The sequence below is a fragment of the Sceloporus occidentalis genome, unplaced genomic scaffold (genome assembly GCF_023333645.1).
Source record: "Sceloporus occidentalis isolate IW3139 unplaced genomic scaffold, rSceOcc1.0.p SCAF_4, whole genome shotgun sequence".
NCBI classification, from domain to species: Eukaryota; Metazoa; Chordata; class Lepidosauria; order Squamata; family Phrynosomatidae; genus Sceloporus; species Sceloporus occidentalis.
Window position 1 is genome coordinate 142815107 of NW_028316984.1, and position 23842 is coordinate 142838948.

General features: G+C 42.2%; 1 protein-coding gene across 4 annotated transcripts in view; it reads left to right on the forward strand.

Annotated features, from left to right (window-relative positions):
• LOC149314753 (prostaglandin reductase 2-like) overlaps nucleotides 1-20878 on the forward strand; it is a 31549-nt gene extending 10671 nt beyond the window's left edge. For all 4 annotated transcript variants that reach the window (XM_089521858.1, XM_089521856.1, XM_089521857.1 and 1 more), the window contains exons 7-10: nucleotides 11703-11824; nucleotides 16323-16410; nucleotides 16698-16737; nucleotides 19573-20878. In XM_089521858.1, coding sequence (XP_089377984.1) covers nucleotides 11703-11824; nucleotides 16323-16410; nucleotides 16698-16737; nucleotides 19573-19637 — 315 coding nt within the window. In that variant the 3' untranslated portion in view covers nucleotides 19638-20878. The remainder of the gene's footprint in view (nucleotides 1-11702; nucleotides 11825-16322; nucleotides 16411-16697; nucleotides 16738-19572) is intronic.
• Nucleotides 20879-23842: the final 2964 nt, after the last annotated feature.

Genomic DNA, 23842 nt, shown 5'->3' on the forward strand with positions numbered 1-23842 from the left:
CTTTGCCCTTCTTGGCTGACCGTTCAGGGAGGAGATGCCATAAAAACCGCACTTCATCTTATAATAAACGCATCTCTTCAGGAGAGTATATTTCCACAGGCCTTAAAACAGGCAATAGTAAAACCTCTTCTGAAGAAACCCTCCCTTGATCCCCTGTTGATGTGTAATTACAGACCGGTCTCCTTATTACCATTCTTGGGCAAGGTGATAAAGAGGGCAGTCGCCTTTCACCTCCAAGCTATCTCGGATGAAACCAATTATCTGGATCCATTTCAAACTGGCTTCAGGGCGGGTCACGGAGTTGAGACTGCCATGGTCGCCTTAGTTCAGTGGTTCCCAACCTGTGGGTCGGGACTCCTTTGGGGGTCGAATGACCCTTTCATGGGGGTCGCCTAAGACCATCGGAAAACACCTATTTAATTACAGTTATGAAGTAGCAACGAAAATAATTTCATGCGTTTGGGTCACCACAACATGAGGAACTGTGTTAAAGGGTCGCGGCATTAGGAAGGTTGGGAACCACTGCCTTAGTTGATGGTCTCCGTCTGGACATCGACAGGGGAAAGGTAACCCTATTGGTGCTCTTGGACATCTCAGCGGCCTTCGATACCATCGACCATGGCATCCTTCTGGAACGCCTGAGAGAGTTGGGCATTGGGGGCACTGCGCTCCAGTGGCTCCGGTCCTACCTCTCAGGAAGATTCCAGATGGTGAGGCTGGGGGACAGTTGCTCTCGTAAAAGAGAGCTGACATCTGGCATCCCTCGGGGCACCATTCTGTCCCCCATGTTGTTCAACATTTACATGAAGCCGCTGGGAGAGATCATCTGGAACCATGGAGCACAGTGTTATCAGTACAATGATGACACTCAGATCTATTTCTCCATGTCTCCGACTGATACAGTGACTAAGGATAGCACCTCTCCTCTGGATGCCTGCCTGGGGTCAGTAATGGGCTGGATGAGGGAAAATAAACTCAAGCTGAATCCAGAGAAAACAGAGGTACTCATGATAGGTGCCTCAAATCCAGACAGGGAAATTTGCCATCCAGTCCTAGACGGGGTTATACTTCCCCTAAAGGACAAAGTTCACAGTTTGGGAGTACTCCTGGATTCATCTCTACAGTTATCATCTCAAGTGGATGCAATGGCCAGGAGTGCTTGGTACCAGCTTCAGCTGATACACCAACTGCGTCCCTGTCTGGACCAAAGGGACCTAGAAACAGTAGTACATGCACTGGTAACCTCTCGTTTGGATTTCTGTAATGCGCTGTACATGGGGCTACCTTTGTACCAGGTTTGGAAGCTTCAGTTAGTTCAAAATGCTGCAGCCAGATTGGTAGCGGGAACCTCAAGGTCAGACCATATAACACCCGTATTAAAATCTCTTCACTGGCTGCCAATTCGCTTCCGGGCCCACTACAAAGTGTTGGTCATTACCTATAAAGCCCTACATGGCTTGAGCCCGAGTTACTTGAGGGAGTGCTTCTCCCTACATAATCCGCCCTGCACTCTCAGAACAACGGGGAAATTTTTACTTGAACACCCTAAGGTGAGACTGCCAGCAACGCACCAAAGAGCCTACACAGCGACAGCTCCAACTTACTGGAATGTACTCCCGGAAGAGATTCGACTTAGTTGTATACTGGAAGCCTTCAAGAAGGCATTGAAAACCTATCTCTTCCGGTTAGCATACCCTGCTGACTCTCTTTAGGAAAGTATTCCCCAACTAGATCAAGATGCTTACCCATAATTGATTGTGTTCACTGTTTTAACTACTGTTTTTAAAATTATTCTTTATTGGGTTGTTGTAATTGTTCTTATATCATATCTAACATGTGTTATATAGTTTTACTGTATGTAAACCGCTTTGATCTGGAGGAAAAGCGGTATATAAATAAAAGTTTTATTATTTATTATATTTATCCTCAAACCAGTGAAGAGGTGCATACTAGGAGCTGCTGTCTGAAAAAGTAATTTTTCCAAGTTCTGGGAAAGTCATGTGTTACAAGAGCAAAAGTGATTATGATGATGATGGTAATAATAATAATAACAATAATAATAATAAATTTATTTCTATACCGCTATTCCTCAATGATCACAGCAGTGTACAAGATATACAAAAACAATATAAAACGACAAAAACCCCTCCAAACCCCCACATATACAATATAAAAACAGTTAAAACATCATAAAAACCCCAATACACATAGCTGACAAGAGAAAATGCATATGTACATCGCTAGAAGGGGAGAAGGATCACAAAAGAGCTCATGGGGGAAAATCCTGGCGAAAAAGGAAGGTCTTCAGAGTCCTTTTAAAAGCATCAAGGGAGGTGGCTGTATGGAGCTCGTCGGGCAAGGTGTTCCAGAGTTGAGGGTCTGAAATGGAGAATGCCCTCCGAGTTACACTATAGCGTGTGTCTGGAATTCTTAGAAGATGTTTCCTGCCTGACCTGAGAGTGCGGGGCAGATTGTATGGGGAGAGGCGGTCCTCCAAGTACCCTGGGCCCAAGCCATCTAGGGCTTTATAGGTTATAACCAACACCTTGTATTGCACTCGGAAGCGAATGGGCAGCCAATGAAGATATTTCAAAACAGGTGTTATATGACTGGCCCTGGGACATCCAGTGACCAGTCTGGCTGCCATATTCTGCACTAATTGAAGCTTCCGAGTTTGGTACAAGGGTTGCCGGATGTAAAGCGCATTACAGAAATCCAACCGAGAGGTTACCAGAGCGTGTACCACGGTTTCAAGGTCCCCCCGGCCCAGGAAGGGTCGCAGCTAGCATATCAGCCGAAGCTGATAACAGGTGCTCCTGACTGTCACATCCACCTGAGATGTAAAGTGGAGCGACGAGTCCAGAAGCACCCCCAGACTTCAAACAGAGTCCTTCACAGGGAGCGTGACCCCATTCAGGACAGGTGGAAAAATTTCCTTCCCCAGGCCAGGAGAGCCTATCACCATTACTTCCATTTTCTCTGGATTCAAATTGAGTCTGTTTTCCCTCATCCAGCCCATTACCGACTCCAGACAGGCGTTTAGAGGAGAGATGCCATCCCTAGTCACTGCATCAGTTGGAGACACAGAGAAACATACTTGGGTCTCATCAGTGTACTGATAACACCGCACCCCGTGTCTCCGGATGATCTCTCCCAGCGGTTTCATGTAAATGTTGAATAGCATGGGAGACAAGATCGCTCCCTGAGGGACCCCAGATGTAAGGGCCCTCTTATTGGAGGGACAGTCCCCCAGCTCCACCATCTGGAATCTACCCGAGGTAGGAACGGAACCACTGCAAAGCAGTGCCCCCGATACCCAACTCCCTCAGGCGATCCAGAAGGATACCATGGTCGATGGTATCGAAGGCCGCTGAGATGTCCAAAAGCACTAACAGGGATGCGCTCCCCCTGTCCATGCCCAGACGGAGATCATCAACTAAGGTGACCATGGCAGTCTCAACTCCATAGCCCGCCCGAAAGCCAGTTTGAAATGGGTCCAGAAAATCCGTTTCATCTAAGATCCCCTGCAGCTGCAAGGCAACCGCCCTCTCGATCACCTTCCCAAAAAATGGTAACAGTGAGACAGGCCGATAATTTTTCAGAATTAGGGGGTCAAGAGAGGGCTTTTTTAACAAAGGTTTTACAATGGCCATCTTCAGAATAGATGGGAACTGCCCTTTGCTGAAAGATGAATTAATAATGCGGTGTAGCATTTCTGTAACAACCGCTCCCCCTTGAGCTGTCAGCCATGAAGGACAGGGATCGAGAGAGCACGTCATCTTCCTAACGCTGTGGAGAATCCTGTCCACATCCTCGGTACTTACAGACTCAAAGTGATCCAGTTTAAGAGAGTCCACGGAAGCTCTGGATGCCTCTACTCTAGATTCTGAATCAATACTGGCATCGAGATCAGCCCTTACCTGAGAGATTTTATCCACAAAGAAGTTATTAAACTCATCACAGCAGGCCTTAGATGGTTCCAAAATAGGGTTCAGGACGGGGGGCAATTGGGTGAGCTCCCTCACTACCCTGAACAGCTCTGCCGGACGCGACTCCGCGGACGCAATACGTGCAGCATAGAACGAATTCTTTGCTGCACTTATTGCCACTCCGTAGGCCTTCAAAAGAGAGTCCAGGAGTGTCTTGTTGGCTAAGTACTGATGTCTTCGCCAGTTGCGCTCTAGTCATTGCGCAGCCCGCTTCCTTACCCTGAGATCTTCCGTGTACCAGGGCTTTTTGTTGGAAGCAGGCCGGAAAGGATGCTTGGGAGCGATGCTGTGTATAGCCCTGGAGAGATCTGTATCCCAGGTGTTAGTCAGGGCGTCAACAGAATCGCTGTTAGTTCCAACCATATATCCCTCTAGGGCTTCTTGGAACCTTTTGGGTTCCATCAGCCTTCGAGGGTGGATCATCCTAATAGGTCCGTCACCCCTGGGGGGGATCCGGGTAGAAGCCTTGATAGTCTGTCCATGACAAGGTGGAGATATTGATAACCTCCGCCCACGGAGTTTCCATATCCGAACAGAAGAGGACATCGAGTGCATTACCGGCCGAATGCGTGGGCCTTGAGACTAGTTGGGACAGGCCCATGGCTGTCATGGTAGCCATGAACTCCCGAGATGCACCCGTTGGACCATGGCTGGCCTCGAAGGGGATGTTGAGGTCCCCCAGAACAAGAAGCCTGGGGGACTCCAACACCAGCTCCGAGACCAGTTGTGTCAGCTCGGCTAGGGAGTCTGTTAGCGCACGGGGTGGCCTGTAGACCAACAGAATCCCTAGACTGTCCCTGGTCTTCAGGGTCAGGTAAATACACTTGATATATGCTCTCACCGGCCTCCCTCCCCTTAAAGCAACGCTGCACAAGCGGCAAGGCAAACAGTCCACCTTGGCCCGCTCGTCCCGATGGCAGGGGAGAGTCCCTTTATGGTCGAAGGAGCCTTGCCTATGGAGACAGAGTGCCATGTACTGAACAAGACCTGACAAAAACAGAACCCACTGTATGAACTTACTAATCAGACATGGAGTTTTTCCAGCTGACAACCAGGCACACATCCCTTAAGACTCAAATAAATTTCTTGTAGATTTGCAGCTCTCCAGGTTCCTGCCCTTCTTAGAGGCCATGCAGACCACCCCAAAGGGTTGGCTTGCAGCCACCTCTGGCTGCATCAGATCGCGGCCATGGCAACCGCATGCCATGGCCCTGATTTGGCCTTTCCAGGGTGCAAAAAGGAGCCGCAAAAACCAGGTCCGTTTTGCACCCTGGAAATGGATCAATAGCCACAGCGCCATGGCTTTAAGGCACTCCTTTGGCGCTGCGTAGTGTGGATGCAGTGTTAGAGGACCGCCATGACACCACGCACTGTGTTGAGTGGAGTGTACCATCACGCCGCCCTGGGGACAGTGTTGGAGCATGTGTCATGTGGAAACCATGCCCTGACTCTGCCCCCAGGCTGCCTTTCATGAACGGTATGCACAGTCCCTTAGTGTCTATAAAAAGATGATGTGCATGCAACCAGCATTTAGGTATGATCTTTCCTTGAGAATACATATGGGGTAGAAAGCCCTTCTTGCAGATATGAGGTCTGTTGGACTGGAATTTCAGCTTATTTCTCCTGATTCTTTCAACCGCTCCAGCCACAATCCATTACTCAAACAATGTGTTCATCAAAGGCACAACTTAATCTAATGAATAACTTCACTTTCACCTATTTAAAGTGCAGAAAAACAGAAGCTAGTCATTTCATTGCTCCTGTGAGATCTTAGTATCCAAAGGGAGAAGAGGGAGATATAAATAAAAATTTATTATTATTATAAACATTCTCCCACTTCACACCAAACATCTCATACTTTTTGGATTTGGGCCTTTTTTCTAAACTTACTTACCTTCTGGGCTCCCCCAACCCAGTCTGCTGAAGTAACTAGGGGCTCCTACATCAGTGCAACAGTGAATCTGCTCAGGTCTTTAATCCAGACATTAAAGGAGCTATTCCAGGTGCTGATTTTATCTGGGGAAAATGGCTCAACACCTAGGACATTTAAGGTTAAAAAACGTTGTGAATAAAACCTGGAGTAGATACACTGCCTCACATATGTTGAATCCCCCAGCTGCCTCTGCCAGCTTGTTTATATAGGTTTCCTGGCAGAGATAAATTACAACATTCCTTGCTGACAGTTGCCTGTATGCAGCCTGCTACTATGTGTAAGCATCTATGAGCTAGAACCTGAAAAATTACATAGAAGAGTAACTCTAGAGACATGCTGAAGCCATCTGTAAATGAGCCATGGAAAGATGATGCTCATGTTAGCATAGTTAACATTGGAAGGTTTGCATTTTAAGAAGAATAGAACAGGTCATAGCTAACCTCTTCAAAAACCATTCAGAGGACACTTCTTCACATAGTGCATAGTTAAAGAAATTTGCTTCTGTGGCTGATGGTTGCCCATCTGAGAAGTCTGAAAAGGGAATTAGACAAATTAATGGAAGATATGTCTATCAGTCACAATAACCATATATTGTTACAATATCAGAAGCAATATGTCTCCCAATACCAGTTGCTAGGAAACCCATGCAGGAGAGTGTTGTTGTATTCATATCCTGCTGTGGGTTTCTCAAAGGCAGCTAGGCCTAAATAGGCCTTTGATCTGATGCAGCAGGACTCTTCTTATGTTCTTACCCATTAAAGCAAAGTAGCCATTCTTCTCAAATGAAGTAGAAGAACCATTGCTCAGTGCAGATCCAGTATGGTCAGTGAAGATCAATAGGTATGCACAAATTTGTTTCCCATATTCTCAGTAATGTTGTATCTTTTCTCAGTATACCACTGGACACTTCTTGTAGCCATATTTTCAAAATCATTGCTGAATTTCTGTGCGCACTCACTGAAGAGTAGATTCCACTGAGCACAGAGAGTTAATATGGATAACGTTCTGCCAGTGTGGAAGTGGCAGAATGCAACAAAGCTGATTCCTACAGTATTGCTGAATCTTTTATTTCATGTTTATTTCACATGCTCCCCTGAAAGAAGCCTTGATTAGAACACAGACAGTAAAGCATCTGGACTGAAGATGCTGGACTTCACTGTGAGAGTGTTACAGGGTGGCAGTTGTATGGCCTTTCAGAAGTTGTTAAACTTCAGCTCCTAGCATTCTTCACCATTGGCAGTGCTGGCTAGGACTGATGGAAGCTGCAACTGAACAACATCTGGAGAACTGCACAATTAGTGCCTCTGCCCTAATAAGGTTTAGGTACAATCTACAATCTTGCCTTGGTATGTATAGTTTCCTTTAGACATTGTACAGTCTCCTGTTGCCACACACATAACTCTCTTTCTGTTGCAGTGACACAGTGCCAGGTACGATTGCCATCCAAAGTAAGATTGATGGAGCAAAAAGGGAGTCTCAGGAACTTATAGCCTCAAATTCAGTCATGTACGGTCTGACTTAAGCTCAGAGGTCTAAACATTAGTGTAAAACAGCAGGCTTTATTCAGAAACTAAAGCATTTCACAGTATAGCGATGTTGCTAAGTCTAAAGCAATTTCATTTACACAATACATTAAAAGCACAAAGCATTTTAATCGTTGACATGCTCTAAAACCCCATTTCTCCTTAAACACAAACATCCTTTTCTCCAGACAGCCCCGTTGTTTCTCTTCATACCAGGCATTCCCATGGAACTGACCGTGAGAGGTCCCAGTGCCTATTACCTCCCTTTCTCATCTGATTATTAACTGACTCCAACATAAGGCCTGTACAGACCAGCCCGAAAGGCCAGCCTGTGGGCACAGCTAGGGCACAATATCCAGATGACGCTTGGCCTAACTCCACCGCCAGGGTGCCATGATGCCGCACGCCACTCCAGACGGCATGCAGCATAATGATGCACCTCCTTTGGAGGGCGCAAAAAGGAGCTGGAGTCTGCAGCTCCTTTTTGCACCCTCCAGAGGCTCCATCAGTGCCGTAGTGTGAGGTTGCCGTGGCCCTGATTTGGCAAGGAAAGGGGCTGCTGCAGGCCGTTCCTTTGGGGCGGTCTGTATAGCCCCATAGATAAGTTTTTTTTCCACCTGACAATCAAAAGTATGACACATCCCATCATCCAGTAATACAAAGCAAAGCATGTACAGCATAAATGATTAACAAGCACGGCAGGAACTCTGGAATACTCAGATCTTGACCGATGTCTACCTTGTCATCTTGTAGGAGACTTTCTTCCATTTTGTGAAGTTCAAAGGGGCTTTTTTCAGTGTTGTTGACTTCCCAAATTCTGGTTACAGCATTTGGAACATTTTATGGCTTTCATAGGTTTTCAGTGAACTTTGAGAATCTAGGTTCTGCCTTTGAATGAATTCATGAGATGAAGATGTCATAATCTGAACACTGAGAGTTACTGCAGCTGTAGAAATCATGTGTGATTTTACCATATCTTTTTAGGGGTTTTTTTTTATGGGGGGATGTTCTAGTGATCTTTTTTTTCTGTATGGGTTGTTTTTAGTGCAGGACCAGTGGCATGCAAAAAATTTTAAACAGCCTAGTTTTACCCATGTACTGTAAACTATCAAATACCCCAGAGGACAGGATCAACATTCAAAATGACCTGAATAAACTAGAAAGTTGGGCCAAAGCTAACAAAATGAAATTCAACACGGAGAAATGTAAGGTACTGCACTTAGGGCAGAAAAATAAAATGCACAGATAAAGGATGGGGGTCACCTGGCTGAATGAGACTACATGTGAAAGGGATCTGGGAGTCCAAGTAGACCACAAGTTGAACATGAGTGAACAGTGCGATGCGGCAGCTAAAAAGGCCAATGCAATTTTAGGCTGCATCAATAAAAGTATAGTGTCTAGATCAAGAGAAGTAATAGTGCCACTGTATTCTGCTTTGGTCAGGCCCCACCTGGAATATTGTGTCCAGGTGTGGGCACCACAATTTAAAAAGGATGTGGAAAAACTGGAGTGTGTCCAAAGGAGGGCAAGTAAAATGGTGAAAGGTCTGGAAACCATGTCCTATGAGGAACAACTCAGGGAGTTGGGGTTGTTTAGCCTGGAGAAGAGAAGGTTAAGAGGTGATACGATAGCCCTGTTTAAATATTTGAAAGGATGTCATATTGAGGAGGGAGCAAGCTTGTTTTCTGCTGCACCAGAGAACAGGACCCAGAACAATGGATGCAAGCTACAGGAAAAGAGATTCCACCTCAACATTAGGAAGAACTTCTTGACAGTAAGGGCTGTTCGACAGTGGAACACACTCCCTTGGAGTGTAATGGAGTCTCCTTCCTTGGAGGTCTTTAAGCAGAGGCTAGATGGCCATCTGTCGGGGATGCTTTGATTTGGATTTCCTGCGTGGCAGGGGATTGGACTGGATGGCCCGTGTGGTCTCTTCCAACTCTATGATTCTATGAAAAGAGCTTTTGGTGAAATACCAACTTTAGTGAAATATAACTTTGGTGAAATATAACTAAACCTGCCAGCTTAAATAGTGGGAGGTCCGTTCTCTAATGTTATTCTAATATTTTAACATGGGACATAATATTCTAATATATAATATTCTGATGTTCTAATATTTCACTGTTATAAATGAGGCTGCCTGCAGAAGTATGCTGAAACAACTTAAAGTTTTCTTAAGGTACATTTCCCCTTATTTGGAAAAAACTGTTGTTGGGTTGTTGCTTGGCCTGGTGACAAGTTCACCAGTAATTGAAGGAGAAGGTGTGTTGATTTTTGTTGTTGTTGTTGAACTCTCATTTTTCCTTCAGAAGAATAAATTAAAACTATATATTTCTGGTTGTTGTAACAGAATGTAGGCCAAATGAACTGAATGTTCTTCAGCTCTGCTTCATAACACAAAATAAACACACTGTTCCTTTCGACTGTTCTCTTAATTGGCATGGTTAACCATTTAGCATTCTGTTACAAGAGTTTTCAAACTGTGGCGCTGTACATACCTGCAGATAGTGTGCCCCCGTCACGTGCTAGAGGTTGGCCGAGGATGCAATGTCCATACCGGCCTCACCACTAGCATGTGACGGGGGCATCAAAATGTCAGCGCCCTGTACACACAGGCACCGCCATTTTGAGATACTGGCCATGTCACGTCGAAACGGCGTGGCACAGCCGTTACGTCCTGGTGCCGCTGAAGGGTGCTTGTAGCCGCATATCACCAGCATGCCATAATGACATTCCTTCTGCACAGCACCGTTTGGGCACTGTGCTTGGCATGCGCAGTGCCGTGTTGATGGATGCGCACCATAATAGCGGCCAGGCGGTGCAGTAAGGGCTTTGAGTGTTTGGAAGCTCAGCCTTATCACACGTACAGGCAGGCACAAAGTGCTGGTCTGTACAGCCCCTTAGTCATCATTTTAAAGCATATAAAAATAGCTGTACTGTACTAACAAATTAATTGTTCATAATCAAACACATAGTCTTGTAGAGGAAAAAGAGAAGACAAAATGGCTGCAGGTTACAATGACACAGAAAGAGAGTGGTTGTGGGGAGGGGGGAGTCAAATATATTGTTTCTTAATGTCTGTAGAATAACATGCACATTAGCAATGAATGATTCCAGGCATACAATGGTTGCTAACTCTGGCACAGGCATTGCAAGATTACAAATGCAAAAATTATTCGGAGCCAAAGCGGTTGTGGGTACAATTAAATGAAGGAGAATCCAAGTGTAGCTTTTCTCACCATGGCACTACCTTTCTGCAGAGGTGGGATTATGTGCTTCTGCAAGGCAAAAGGCTATTCTGATGGTAGCAACGCTAATGGTAGGATGTCCCATGTTAGATAGACTTTTGCTGAGGAGCTAAATTAAACATGCCAAAAGCCACAGGGCAGCAGTTGTAGTGGGGGATGACACTGGTGGAGGATCTCTGAGAGACAACAACAGTGGCCCCATAGCTAATGCTATTACTACTGTACAGCTGGAAAAGCATGGTAAACCATGCTGTTACTGTCTTTTACCAAAAATTCCCTATGATGAGACAATCCAAAATGAAACAAGATAGTATCAGAAGGTTAAACACCTTGGTTGGATGGCCCTCAGTGAACTGCTGGGATACAGTAGAGGAGAACTATGGGTAATGCTGTGGCTAATGATGTAACTGGACTCAAGCTGAAAAGACATTCACCTGTTGACATGCTCAGAGACAAAAGGAAAGTCTGAAGTTGTACAACATATATTACAGGAACATGGAATGTGGGAAGCATGAAAAAACTAGACATAGTAAAGCAAGAAATAGAACATATGAACATTGCAGTGCTTGGACTGAGCAAGCTAAAGTGGACAGGAATGGGATATTCTGAGAAAGAGAATTTTATTCAGTGTTTTACTTAAGTAATTAAAATCAGAGAAGAAATGGGGTAGCATTAATAGTAAGGAGAGATATTTCAAAAGCTGTCAAAGGATATAATGCAAAGTCTGACTGAATCACATCAATAAGACTTAAGGGAAAACCCATCAATATAACCATAATCCCAGTTTATGATCCAACTATAGAAGCAGGAGAAGAAGCAGTGGGTGCAGTCAGTGGGTTCTCACTAAATCAGGAAACCCCAGAGGTAAGCTGGCTTTTCCTCTCCACCTGCTCAGTGCCTGAGTCTTACTTTCAAGTATGTGTATACAGGATTGTAGCCTTAATGTATGTTTCAACTTTCATGCTTGTATCAAGACATAAAAGTAATATATCTGTTTTGTCTCTAACAGATGAATCCAAATAGCCATATCATTTTATGTGGCCAGATTTCCCAATACAATAAGGATGTGCCTTATCCACCTCCTTTGCCTCCAGCAACAGAAGAATTAAGGAAAGCAAAGAATATCACAAGGTATTTCTTATTAATCAACCAATCAACTTACCTGAATTGAATACAAATATTATTATTATTATTATTAACCTTTATTTATATAGCGCTGTAAATATAACATCTGCTGGGTTATGTTAGCATTGATTTTGTTTATCTTTTAGGAACAAGTTCATTTAAATATTTATTTGAAAAAAAGGGATTAGTTACAGACTTACAAAAACCAATATCCAGTGTAGAAGCAGCTCGACATAAAGACAAAATGAGAAGAATAATTTCAGGGAAATGTATCTAGTGTTTGAACCGGAGCTTGGAAGTGTTACTTTTGGGGATGACAATTCCCAGAATTCCCCAGCCAGCATAGTAATTGGGACTATAGCTGGGGGATTCAGGAAATTGTATTCCCCCAGAGTTGCTTTTGCAGACTCTGGTTTATATTATGTAGGCAGACATGCAGCTAATATGCAACTGTTGTCAGTGTATAAATATATTGGAAACATTTTCACCTCAGTGTGGAAAATTCTGATTTTGGATATAGGTATTATTATTATTATTATTATTATTATTATTATTATTATTATTATTAACCTTTATTTATAAAGCGCTGTAAATTTACACAGCGCTGTACATACAATCTTTTTAATTGGACGGTTCCCTGCCCTCAGGCTTACAATCTAAAAAGATACGACACAAAAGGAGTGGTGGTGGGGAAGGGGCCTCTCTAGTAGGATAGGATAATACATATAAAATACATAGCAATACAGGAAATGATTCAATAAAACAGACTACAAAAGAACATCAAATAGCAAGTGACAATTATGCAATGCCTGGCAGAATGAAAAGCAAGTAAGTGATCATTTCAACCATATTGATGACTGTCCAGAAGAGATTCATGCATATAATTAGCAACTGAGCAGAAAACTAAAACATGAGGCAGGAATGTGAGCAACAAAAAGAACCACAGACAGGAAGCAAGGATCAGGAAAGTACACTTTAGATGGTAGTGTGAATTTCATTTCGAAGACATTCGCATCATCGAGTTACAAAAGTGCCACCCCTTTCACAGCAGAACAGCTACTGACAGGAGAAAAAAGGGAAAGTAGAAGGGAAAGTTCCAGTGTGGCAACAAACTACACTTCCCAGAATTCAATACCCTGGAGCAGATGGGGATTAAGAGGTGGGTGAGCTGATGCTGACTCCCTGGAGTGGCGGAAAGAGGATCCTCTGCCTGGCTGAGGGGTGCCAGTGGGTACGGGAGCAAAGATGAGTGCAGGCAAATGTGAGCAACCAAATCCGGAGAGGTGTGGTTTGCAAAAGATGTGGTTCCATAGTGTGAATAACAAACCAAGAACGCATGAGTAGGTGATTTGCATCATTCTGGTAAGAAAAAGGAAGTGTGAATGTGCCCCATATGTATTCAAGCATGGTATTCACACTGCTGACTATGCGAGACAGTACAGATCTTTTGGGGAAAAATTCCTGGGTTCATTTGCACCATGTTAAGTGGTTTTTTTGCCTCCCCCCCCCCCACCCGCTAAGTGCACCAAATACATTTGGGACCAATATGAACACAAAGAAAATTACCCAGTTTCACACCGCGTTATTGTCTTTTTTTTTTAATTAGTTAAAGAATTTTATTGGCTAAAAAACCAGAATATAAGTTGGCATATCCTACTTCTGATTCGATAGCATGGTAAACAGACGATGATTTGGATATTTTAATGATTGGCTGCAGTATTGCTGGCCGTTTTATTGTTGTATTTTTAAATAATATTGTATTTTGTATTTTGCACTGTTGATTCTTTGCTGTGATCCTGCCTCGGTCTGCAGGGAGAGGCGGGAAATATAAATAAAATTTATTATTATTATTATTATTATTATTATTATTATTTATATACACATCTTTCTACATTTACAAATATATATGGAAAAAGAAGAAAGAGATCTTGTAACAAATTTGCTTACAGCAGCGAGATTGATTATAGCAAGAAGTTGGAAAATGAAAATAAATGTGGAACTGGAGGATAGGTGTAAAGAAGTCTGGCAAATAGCAATTAATAATAAATTAACATGTAAATTGAAAGTGAAGAAAGGATTATGAAAAAGAAATGATTTTTATGAAATATGAAAAAAAATATTGAAAAAGTATTAAGAAAAGAAGATGGAAAATTACCTTCACGAGATGAATTAAAATTTTGGTTGGAGTACATGGATGGAGAATGGTTCCAGGGAAGGGTGCACTGAGGTGGTATTTAGTATAAAATAAGTAAAGTGTTAAAGCATATATTTGTATGAAGAAAGTGTAACAATTTGTATTTTAAAATTTAAAAATATTAATAAAAAAACAAAAAACAAATATATATACATTTTTCTGTAAATTGGTGGTTCCAAATTAAGGCTATCTGAACATTTATATTGACAGTATTGACATTCCAAATAGAAAAAAACCTACAAGGGGTGATCATCATCTTCTTTTGTTCCTTTCTATGTTGTTTTAACAACTTCATTTTAACTTAGTCATTTTAATTATTTTTGTTTCCTCAAAAAATACAAAACTTAGACTCAATAGACAATCTTGTGAAAATAGACCTCTATGAGTACGGTACTCATAGCCAGTTATTTTAAAGTAATTATTTCTAATTTGTATAATTCCATTATTTCTCACAGTAAGAGAGGAGACCTATCCATCGTTCTTTGGATTTAGTGTTTGGTTCGCTTGCCAGAGAATCTGAAATTTGTCTGTTTCAGCAATCTCTAACATTCTCAGTAGCCAGTTATCTTTTGAAGCCACCTCGGGTATTTTCCAATTCTGTGCCAACATCACTCTTGCTACTGAGATCATATAGAGAATCTGCTTCCAGTGTTTAGTTTGGTCATTATGTTGGATAGTGCCCGTCATATTTAAGAGGTACAGTTCTGGAGTTAGTTCGAAAGAGATGTCTAGAATAGATTGGATTGATTTATGGCTATATCTCCAAAACTTTTCTATACAGGACATGACCACCACATGTGTAGCCAATTGCCAGAGTTCTTTTTGCATTTCCAACAGACCATATTTGGATTTTTGTATATTTTAGCCAGTCTGGATGGGGTCAAATGCCATCTTGTTTCCATTTTATAATAATTTTCCTTAAGGTTTTGATTTCTCGTAAACTTTCTGATTTTTCACCTGGTTTGAATACAATTGTCTAAACTAAGCAATCACTTTGCCAAATCTCTTGCCCATCTCGGCATGTGGTCTTTGATTATGTCTTCTTCTAATTTCCTAGTTAGGATTGCTTTATAGAGTTTAGTGATTTGCTTGGATTTTTCTTCAAACATTATTTTATCAATTTCATTTTTCTGAAAATAAAATCTTATCTCCCTTTTATCTATCTCAAATCTTTCCATTAATTGGTGGTATAGCAACCAGTGTGTCCTCCTGTCGATGGATTTAATCTCCTTTATGTCTGTATGTCTTTATGCCAGTTATGCGAGACAGTGCAGATCTTTTGAGAAGACTCTGAAAAATTCCCGGGTTAATTTGCACCAGGTTAGGTAGGTTTTTTGGTAGCGCCCCCCCCCCCCCCAAAAAAAAAAAAGTGCACCAAATGCATTCGGAGCCAGTATGAACACCAAGGAAATTACCCAGTTTCACACCGGGTTATTTTTGTAGTGTGAATGGGGCCTTTATCTGTTGCAATGGTAAGGCCAATATTCCCCATTCATCATCTTATGCTTTTGAGTGACCAGTGAGAAGGTGAAGGATGGGAACTAAACATAACAGTAGGAGCAAAGAGGGATGGGCTTTTTTTTGTGTGTTTTCATAAGTGATTTACATATATAACTAGGTTAAATTTTGCTTCACTGCATACTCTTTGATCAGGATTCCTTGACTCTTTCTAACTGCAAAAGGTAAGCATTCTGTGTTCTTGTTTCAACCCACTGAAAAAAGATGGTCTCCTTTCTGCTGATCATTGGCCATTGTTTGGTATATGGAAGCTGCTGTCCTACGTACACTTATTTTAGGACTTACTTTAGGACTTAGGACGATATTAGGCTATCAGTTGGTGCTCAGATCAAATTATGTGGACACTAATGAAAGATTTTGACTTGTTGCCATTTGTTTTCTGATCTTACTCAGAAAGGTTTTAAACCTAAATACGTCAGGGCTTGGTTAAGGAACTGCCTGATTTATTGTGAATGTAGTTGAAAATGGATATTAAGATCTGATGGGAAAGCCCTTTATCATTACTCTACAGAAATGTATGTGGTGGGCACATATGAAAGCACTTTCTCTTGGAGTTTGACTTGAGAACTGTGAAATGCTGTCCATTCACCTTATGACTCCCTCCCTTCCTGTCTTTCTTTCCGACTTACTGAAAAGATGCTAAAAGTTTAAAAAATATGTTAAATTGTTTTAGTAGTTTATGTTTTGTGTTGTACAGTAATTTATTTTAGTTTAGTTTACTGTACACAGCCTTGATTACTTTCATGAAAGCCTTCATCTTAAAGCCTTAATGTTCATTCTGATTGTTTACAGAGAAAGATTTCTAATTTTGAACTACATGGACAAATATGCAGCTGGTACTATGCAGCTTTCTCAGTGGATCAAAGAAGGGAAACTGAAGGTATGATACAGATCTGAAGGTAATCACTTATGGGCTGTAGCAATGTCTTTTTTTAATGACATTTTTTCTAATTCAGAGTGCTGTCATTCTATCTGCAATTATTATTGAACCTCTTTAAAATTAATCTGATTAACTACTTTAGTAGTTCTTTCAACTAGAAAACTGATGAAGTTGAAATAACGTGTTTGGATATTTCATCCCTCATGATACTGAAAACTGATTGTCTCCAGGAAACCAAACAGACAAAAGCCAACATGTTATCATTTCCCTCCCTCCCTTCTTAACAGGTGAGAGAGACTGTTGTGGAAGGTTTAGAAAACATTGGAGGTAAGATATTGCTTGTTTGATATTTAGTATGTGATTGAAAGTATTGGGTTAACAGGTCTAACACTACAGGGAGCCATGACAAGTCATAATATAAAGTTAACTTTGGCTGAAAACAGATGGCCTCAAAGGGGCCACGTCATGCCACCCTTTGTGTGCCAGATCGGGGCCCTTTGTGGGCCAGACTGGGACCACGGCTCCAATCTAGCCATTCCCGGCCCAACAAGGAGCAGAAGAAAGCTGTTCCTTTTTGTGCCAAGGAAAGGGCCCCCCTTTCGCTGCCACTTCACCTCTTCTCCGCTCCTGCGGCATGTAGCGTTTAATCGCTGCACCACAGGAGCGTTCCCATACTGTCTGCCATCTGGTTTGGTGGGCAGCATGACTCCGGCTTCGGGGCAGAGTTGGGACATGCGGCGTGCGGTCACCAAGCCCCAACACCATCTCCAAGCCAGCTTTTATTACTGGTCTGTTTTGCCCCTTAGTTTCTTAATCAGTTTGAAGGTTGCACTCTGAATGAAAGTTAATTTGATTTAAAACATGTGCATACGTATCTATGGGATTAATAAGTCTTAAAATCTAACTTTGTAGATGGACTGTAGTTTCCTGCTGCATATTTTGCATATTTTTCCAGTTGATGATAAGGAATGCAGGAAGTTACAGTTCAACTACATCTGGAAGACAGTCTTATGTCCACCTCTGATGGTCCTTGTGGTCTCTTCCAAGTCTATGATTGTAGGAAATACACTTTTGAACATTTTAGGAAATAATAAATGGCTATTGTAACTAGCTTGCATTACAGGTTTCCAACAAGCAATTCAACTTAATTTTATTTTTCGGAAGAGAAGCCCAGTGTCCAATAATAATAATAATAATAATAATAATAATAATAATAATAATAAGACTGATAGAAATTCTAGGTTCATTAAGGCTATTTTCTGATAGACAGGTTTGATATATATAAGTAAGCTCCCAACTGAATGAACGGTTCATTGTCAACCTCTGCTGCAATTTGTCTGAACCTGTTTCTCAGTTGCTCCCAGAATTGAAACCTTTAGCTGACCCATGGGATTCTGGGAGTTGTAATCCAACACATCTGAAGATCACCAGATTGGTTGATCTTCTTGTTTGTAAACTCGTTTTTGCCTGATTGTCTGTATTCTGAATTATTATACTAAGAGTTATTTAGTTTGTGATCATTGGATTTAGCTGCCTTGTACTCACTTAGTCCCTTTATTTTAAAAGGTAATATACTTTTATCAGGTGGAAGTAGTCATATAAAATCCATAACTCATATAAAACAGAATGACAAAAAGAGATTTTGAATAGCTAGTAGGTAGAATTTTTAACTGGACGGTGCTTCCTTGATAGATCTGTTGTATTCCCTCCTGTGGGACAAGTTACATACACTCGGTCCTCCTTATCCGTGGATTTTTTTATCCATGGATTCAAGCATCCAAGGCTTGAAAATACTCCCAAAAAGTAGACATTCCAAATAGCAAACTTTGATTTTCCATTTTATATAAGGGGCACTGTTTTACTATGCCACTGTATTTAATGAGACTTGAGCATCCACGGATTTTGTTATCCACGGGGGGTCCTGGAACCAAAGCCCAGCAGATAACAAGGGCCCACTGTATATGAGTATTATAATTTCAAAATGTTTCACATGAATAAAGTTTTGTTGTTGTTGTTGTGTGCCTTCATGTAGATTCCAACTTAGGCTAATACAATATAATACAGTACACCTGTATAGAATACAAAAATAGTAATTCAAAGCTGTCCCAAGTTGGCCTTTAAAAGCCACCAAAACAGGTAAGCCTAGTAGCTCTTTTGCAAGCCCAGAAGGCAAGAGAGGAGTCATAACCTCCATAGAAGAGGGCATTACAAATCGTCAGGGCAACCATAGACAAGTCTCTGATTTTAGCTGTGGCTTTTACTTGACATATTATTATTAAACCGAACCAAGTACGATCAAACAGTTATCACTGCCTTGGGCTTTCGCTTTGGGAGAGACAGTCTAAACGTTTGATTGCTGGTCCCTAAATGAACCCTCATGGCTGACTCTAAGTCACATGGGTCTCAGTCCATGAAAGGCTTTGAAGATAAGCAGCAGAAGCCTTAATCTGATCTGCAGTAGTGCAGGTAATGCAGAACTGCTTGTTCTTCTTCTCACCAACTCTTGTTTAGAAGCAGGGAATTATTTAGGTTTTGCATCATCCTCTTGTAGAATCATAGCATCACAGAGTTGGAAGAGACCTCAAGGGCCATCTAGTCCAGCCCACTGCCATGTAGGAAATCACAATCAAAGCCCCCCCCCCCCCCCAATCCATCCTCTGTCTAAAGACCTTCAAAGAAAGAGACTCCACTGCTCTCCAAGGAAGTGTGTTCCACTGTCAAACAGCTCTTACTGTCAGGAAGTGCCTCCTAATGTTGAGCTAGAATCTCTTTTCCTGTAGCTTGCATCCATTGCTCTGGGTCCTATTCTCTGGAGCAACAGAAAACAAGCTTGCTCCATCCTCAATATGACACCACTTCACATATTTAAACAAGGCAATCCTATCACTTCTTAACCTATAAGGGTTGCGCAAAAGATATGAATGTAGCATAAAATGAAATGTATGTGAATCCAAAGCTTTTTCATAGAAGTTGTCTCTTTTAAGGCATCTAAACATTCAGTTCTGTCAAGTGAAAAAACTCAAAACATAAAGTGTGCATTGATTCTAGCATATTATGACATTTTTGTAGCAGACCTTTTTATATTTCAGACCATTATAAATAATTTCATACCAAAAAAAAGCATTACAGGTTCCTTTTTCTTTTGTTTTTGTTCTCTCGTAGTTGCTTTCCAGTCTATGATGACCGGTGGGAATATTGGAAAACAGATAGTACTTGTTTCAAAGTAAAACAAGTGTCGACAATGATGAAAAACATCTTTTATTTGCATAACCTTTTCCTTTATATACTTACTTTTGCTTAGGGTTGCCATGTCCCGCCGGCAGGCAGGACATGCACTGTTTTGGCGGTACCGGTACAGTCCCATCCCGGTTCCCGCCAAATCCTGCCTCTGGAGCCAGCTCTGGGGCCTGGCCCGCTAATGCGGCCATTGCCCCGTCCACTAATGTGGCTGGCCAGCCAGCCGGCCAGCCAGCCACCTTCTCCTCCTCCTCCACCACCACGCCGGCCGCCCACCTCCTCCTCCTCCTCGGTGCCGCTCGCCCACCTCCTCCTCCTCCTCCATGCCGCCCGCCCACCTCCTCCTTTTCCTCCTCCTGTACTGAATGCGCTGTGTTGTGCCATGCCACGCGGCTGCACCACCCACCCACCCACCTCCTTCTCCATTGTGCTGCGCCGTGGGCATGTGCACATGCCACCAGCAGCAGTTGCCTGGGCCTCCTCCACCTCCTCCTGCGCATGGGCACAAGCTGATGCCGGCGCAGCCGCGCGGCCCAGAGGAGGAGAAGGGCGGGCGGTGCGGAGGAGGAGGAGGAAGGTGGCCAATGGCAGAAGAGCTGGGGCGGGACTGTTTCCAGCCCCAGTCTGCCATTGGCCAGCTTCAAGAAGCCTCAGAGGAGGAGGAGGAGGTGGAGTGGAGGAGGCCTCTGGGCCAGGGGGAGGAGAAAGGGCTCTTGGTGTCAAAGGGAAAGAAAAGGAGGAGGAGGTGGTGGTGAGTGGCCATTTCAAGTACTTTTTTTTTTTTTTTTTTTGCAAAGTGTGACTTTCCAAAGTGCATTTCTGTGTATTTTTGGTCCTTTTAATGCTAACAAGTCTGCCTTGCTTTAACAATGATAATGATGATGATATCAGTCAGCTTCTGAGGCATGCACTCACTCTTTCTGAAGGCGAGACAGTGTGACTTTCCAAAGTGCATTTTCTGTGTATTTTTGGTGCTTTTAATGCTAACAAGTCTGCCTTCTTTTAACAATTATGATGGTGATGATGATGATGATATTGATACTCTGAGGCATGACCAATATAAGTTGCTCTGATTTTTACAAACTCATGCACAGTGAAGAAAAACCAAAGTGCCTTGACCAAGTACACACTTGTAAGAAGTACAGTTGAAACCGAGGACAAATCCACTTCTTGTTAAACCACCTTGACGTGCTAGAGGCCATGTTAAATAAAGCCATGTCAAATGCCCAAATGTGCTGTTGTGTGTGTTTTGGAATTGGGTGTGTGTGTGTGGGGGGGGTTGGCCAGAAAGGGAAGTACATTTTGTCATGTGTCTAGGAATAATGCCAAAATGTCCTCCATTTTGAGTATGCCTAAGAAACATGTTTACATTAATGTTTTTTTAATTATTATTTTGTTGCAGTTGTTTGTGTGTCCTCCATTTTAAAAATGTGTCCTACATTTGGGGCTAAATTTTTTTTACTTTTGTCCCGGTTTGGAGGTTGGCAGTTATGGCAACCCTACTTATGCTAATAAATGGATATTTGCATTTGAATGCAGAACTTGTAAAATTCAGGTGATTGTCTAGTTTGCAAGCTTTCTAATGGCTGTTATCAAATTGTTGTTGTTGTGTCCCTTCAAGTCATTTCCAACTTATGTATCATAGAGTTTTCTGGGGCTAAGATTGTGTGATTTTCCCAAGATTACAGTGAGTTTCCATGGCTAAGCAGAAATCTGATCTCCAGAGTCATAGTCCAACACTCAAACCACTACACCATGCTAGTATTGAGATGCTCGTATTGAGACATCCTTCAATAACATAATTTCTGCCACACTGTTATAATAGAATCTAGTTACAATTTTTTAAAAATGACAAAGGATTCATCTGCATGAAGAAATAGTGCAGTTTGACACTGCTTTAACTGCCATTGCTCCATCCTATGTAATCCTGGGATTTGTAGTTTGTTGTGGCACCAGACTTCTCTGTCAGAGAAGGCTGAATAGCTCACAAAACTACCAATCCCAGAATCCCATAGCATGGAGCCATGACAGTTAAAGCAGTGTCAAACTGCATTATTCCTGCAGTGTAGATGAGGCCAAAGTGAATCTTTTCTGACACTTAATACAGCTGTTAATACAGATTTTTAAATGTGATTTTCCTGGCCTGGTTTCCTTATTTATCTGACACTGTGTCCTTACTGCTTTTAAACTCAATTCTTTATACTGTTTTCTCCAGTATATGAAACAGGAGAAGACAGACAGTACATTTAGGAAACAATAGGCCATACAGCAGGCAAACGATATTATCATGTACTTGTGTTCCTGGTTCTATGACCACATGTACCTGAGTTGGTTTTGTATAATGGCTGAGAGACTGAGGCGCGTTACAGACCGCCCAGAAGGGGCAGTATCACATCGCTGCTGGTTGCAGCGTCCGGAAACCGCAGCAGCCAAACGGCGCGATTCCTAGACACTGCAAAGAAGGAGCGCGAAAACCGCGCTCCTTCCTGCGCCCTGGAAGAGATGCCGCAAGTGCCGAAGCGCGCATCATTTCCGGGTTGCGACGCTACGTCAAGATGGACTCAGTCCGTGCTAGGGTTAGGGGTGTCTGGAAGAGACGCCCCTTTCTAACCCTAGCACAGACTGAGTCCATCCTAGGGTGCCCGTCTGTAACGGGCCTCAGTATGAAACAGGAAATCCTTGCCTTGGTTCCCCCATGTTTGCCTTGGGACCTATAGTTCAATTCTAATACAGTCATTTTGAAAGTATTTGCTAATTAGCTTACTTGCTGTTCACCGCTATGATCTTTGGAATAGCGGTATATAAATAAAACAAATTTAAAAAAAACAAATTATTTGAATAATTTTTGTACACAAGCCACTAGTTGTGATGTCAACTTTAGGCATGTTTAATTAACTGTTATCAAATTGATAATAGTATGGAGCCCTAGTGGTGCAGTGGTTACATGCCTGTAGTGCAGCCCCTCAATCACAGACCACAAGGTTGTGAGTTCAGTACCAGCCAGGGGCTCCGGGTGGACTCAGCCTGGCATCTTGAAGCAGGCAACTTGAAGGCAAATATGCCAATATGAACAACACATTACCTTGGTTCCTGGTTTCATTACATTACATTTCTCCACCCTACATCATCGTCTACTGCTGGAAAAGCTAACAGACCATCAGAACAAGGTAATTCAGACATAAGGGAAGTTGTAAGGTACATTAGAAGGGGAGAGGTTGAGATGGAACTGCATCTTTCAGTGGCAACTCTGCATTTCCTGTACAGATTGAGTATCCCTTATCCAAAAATCTGAAATCCAGAATCCTCCAAAATACATTTTTTTTCCACAGGCAGCTGAGATAGTGACATCTTTGCTTTCTGATGGTTCAGTGTACACAAGCTTTGATTCATGCACAAAATTATTTAAAAGATTGTGTAGAATTACCTTTAGGCTTTGTGCACAAGGTGTATATGAAACATAAATGATCTTTGTGTCTAGTCCTGGGCTCCAAGATATCTCATTATGAATATGCAGATATTTCAAAATCCAAAACACTTCTGCTCCCAAGTAATTCGAATAAGGGATTTTCAACCTGAAATCATGTCCCCAACCTGGGACCTTTTAGATATTTGAATAAAACTTCTTTCACCCTCCCAGCTAGAACAGGCAATGGTTGGGAACGCAGGCAGTTGTACTCCAAAACGTAGAAGGCATGAGGTTGGACAAAACTCGCTTATAGAATTCACAAGATCCACTTGTACAGTTAGAACTTGGAAATGCATTGCAAAAGCTCATGTATGACCATTACTTAAACAAATCAGTATCTTGTATGTCGTTGGTATTTTTAGTTTTTAATTATGTAAAAACACACTTAAAGCCATAGAGATCCAGCAAATTAATTCCCAATCATGTTTTGAAGTATAAAGTAAATGCTATTTCTTACAATGGAAAAAAGTCAAGACATGAAGAGCTGTTACATTATTTTTCAGTGAAATCATGTTCCCCTCTCATTACCCCATGACTCCCATCCTTTTGCATTTCTAAATGTGTGGACCAATTATTGTTCAATTTTCATATGAGAAGACCTAGTTCAAGTGCCAGGGTCTTCTGGCTTTACAGATGTTGGACTGCAATTTCTATCAGCCAGTGGTGAAAGATAATGGCTTGTTACAGACTGCCAAAATAAAGCTGCTTCGGGTCTCTTTGGAGATATGC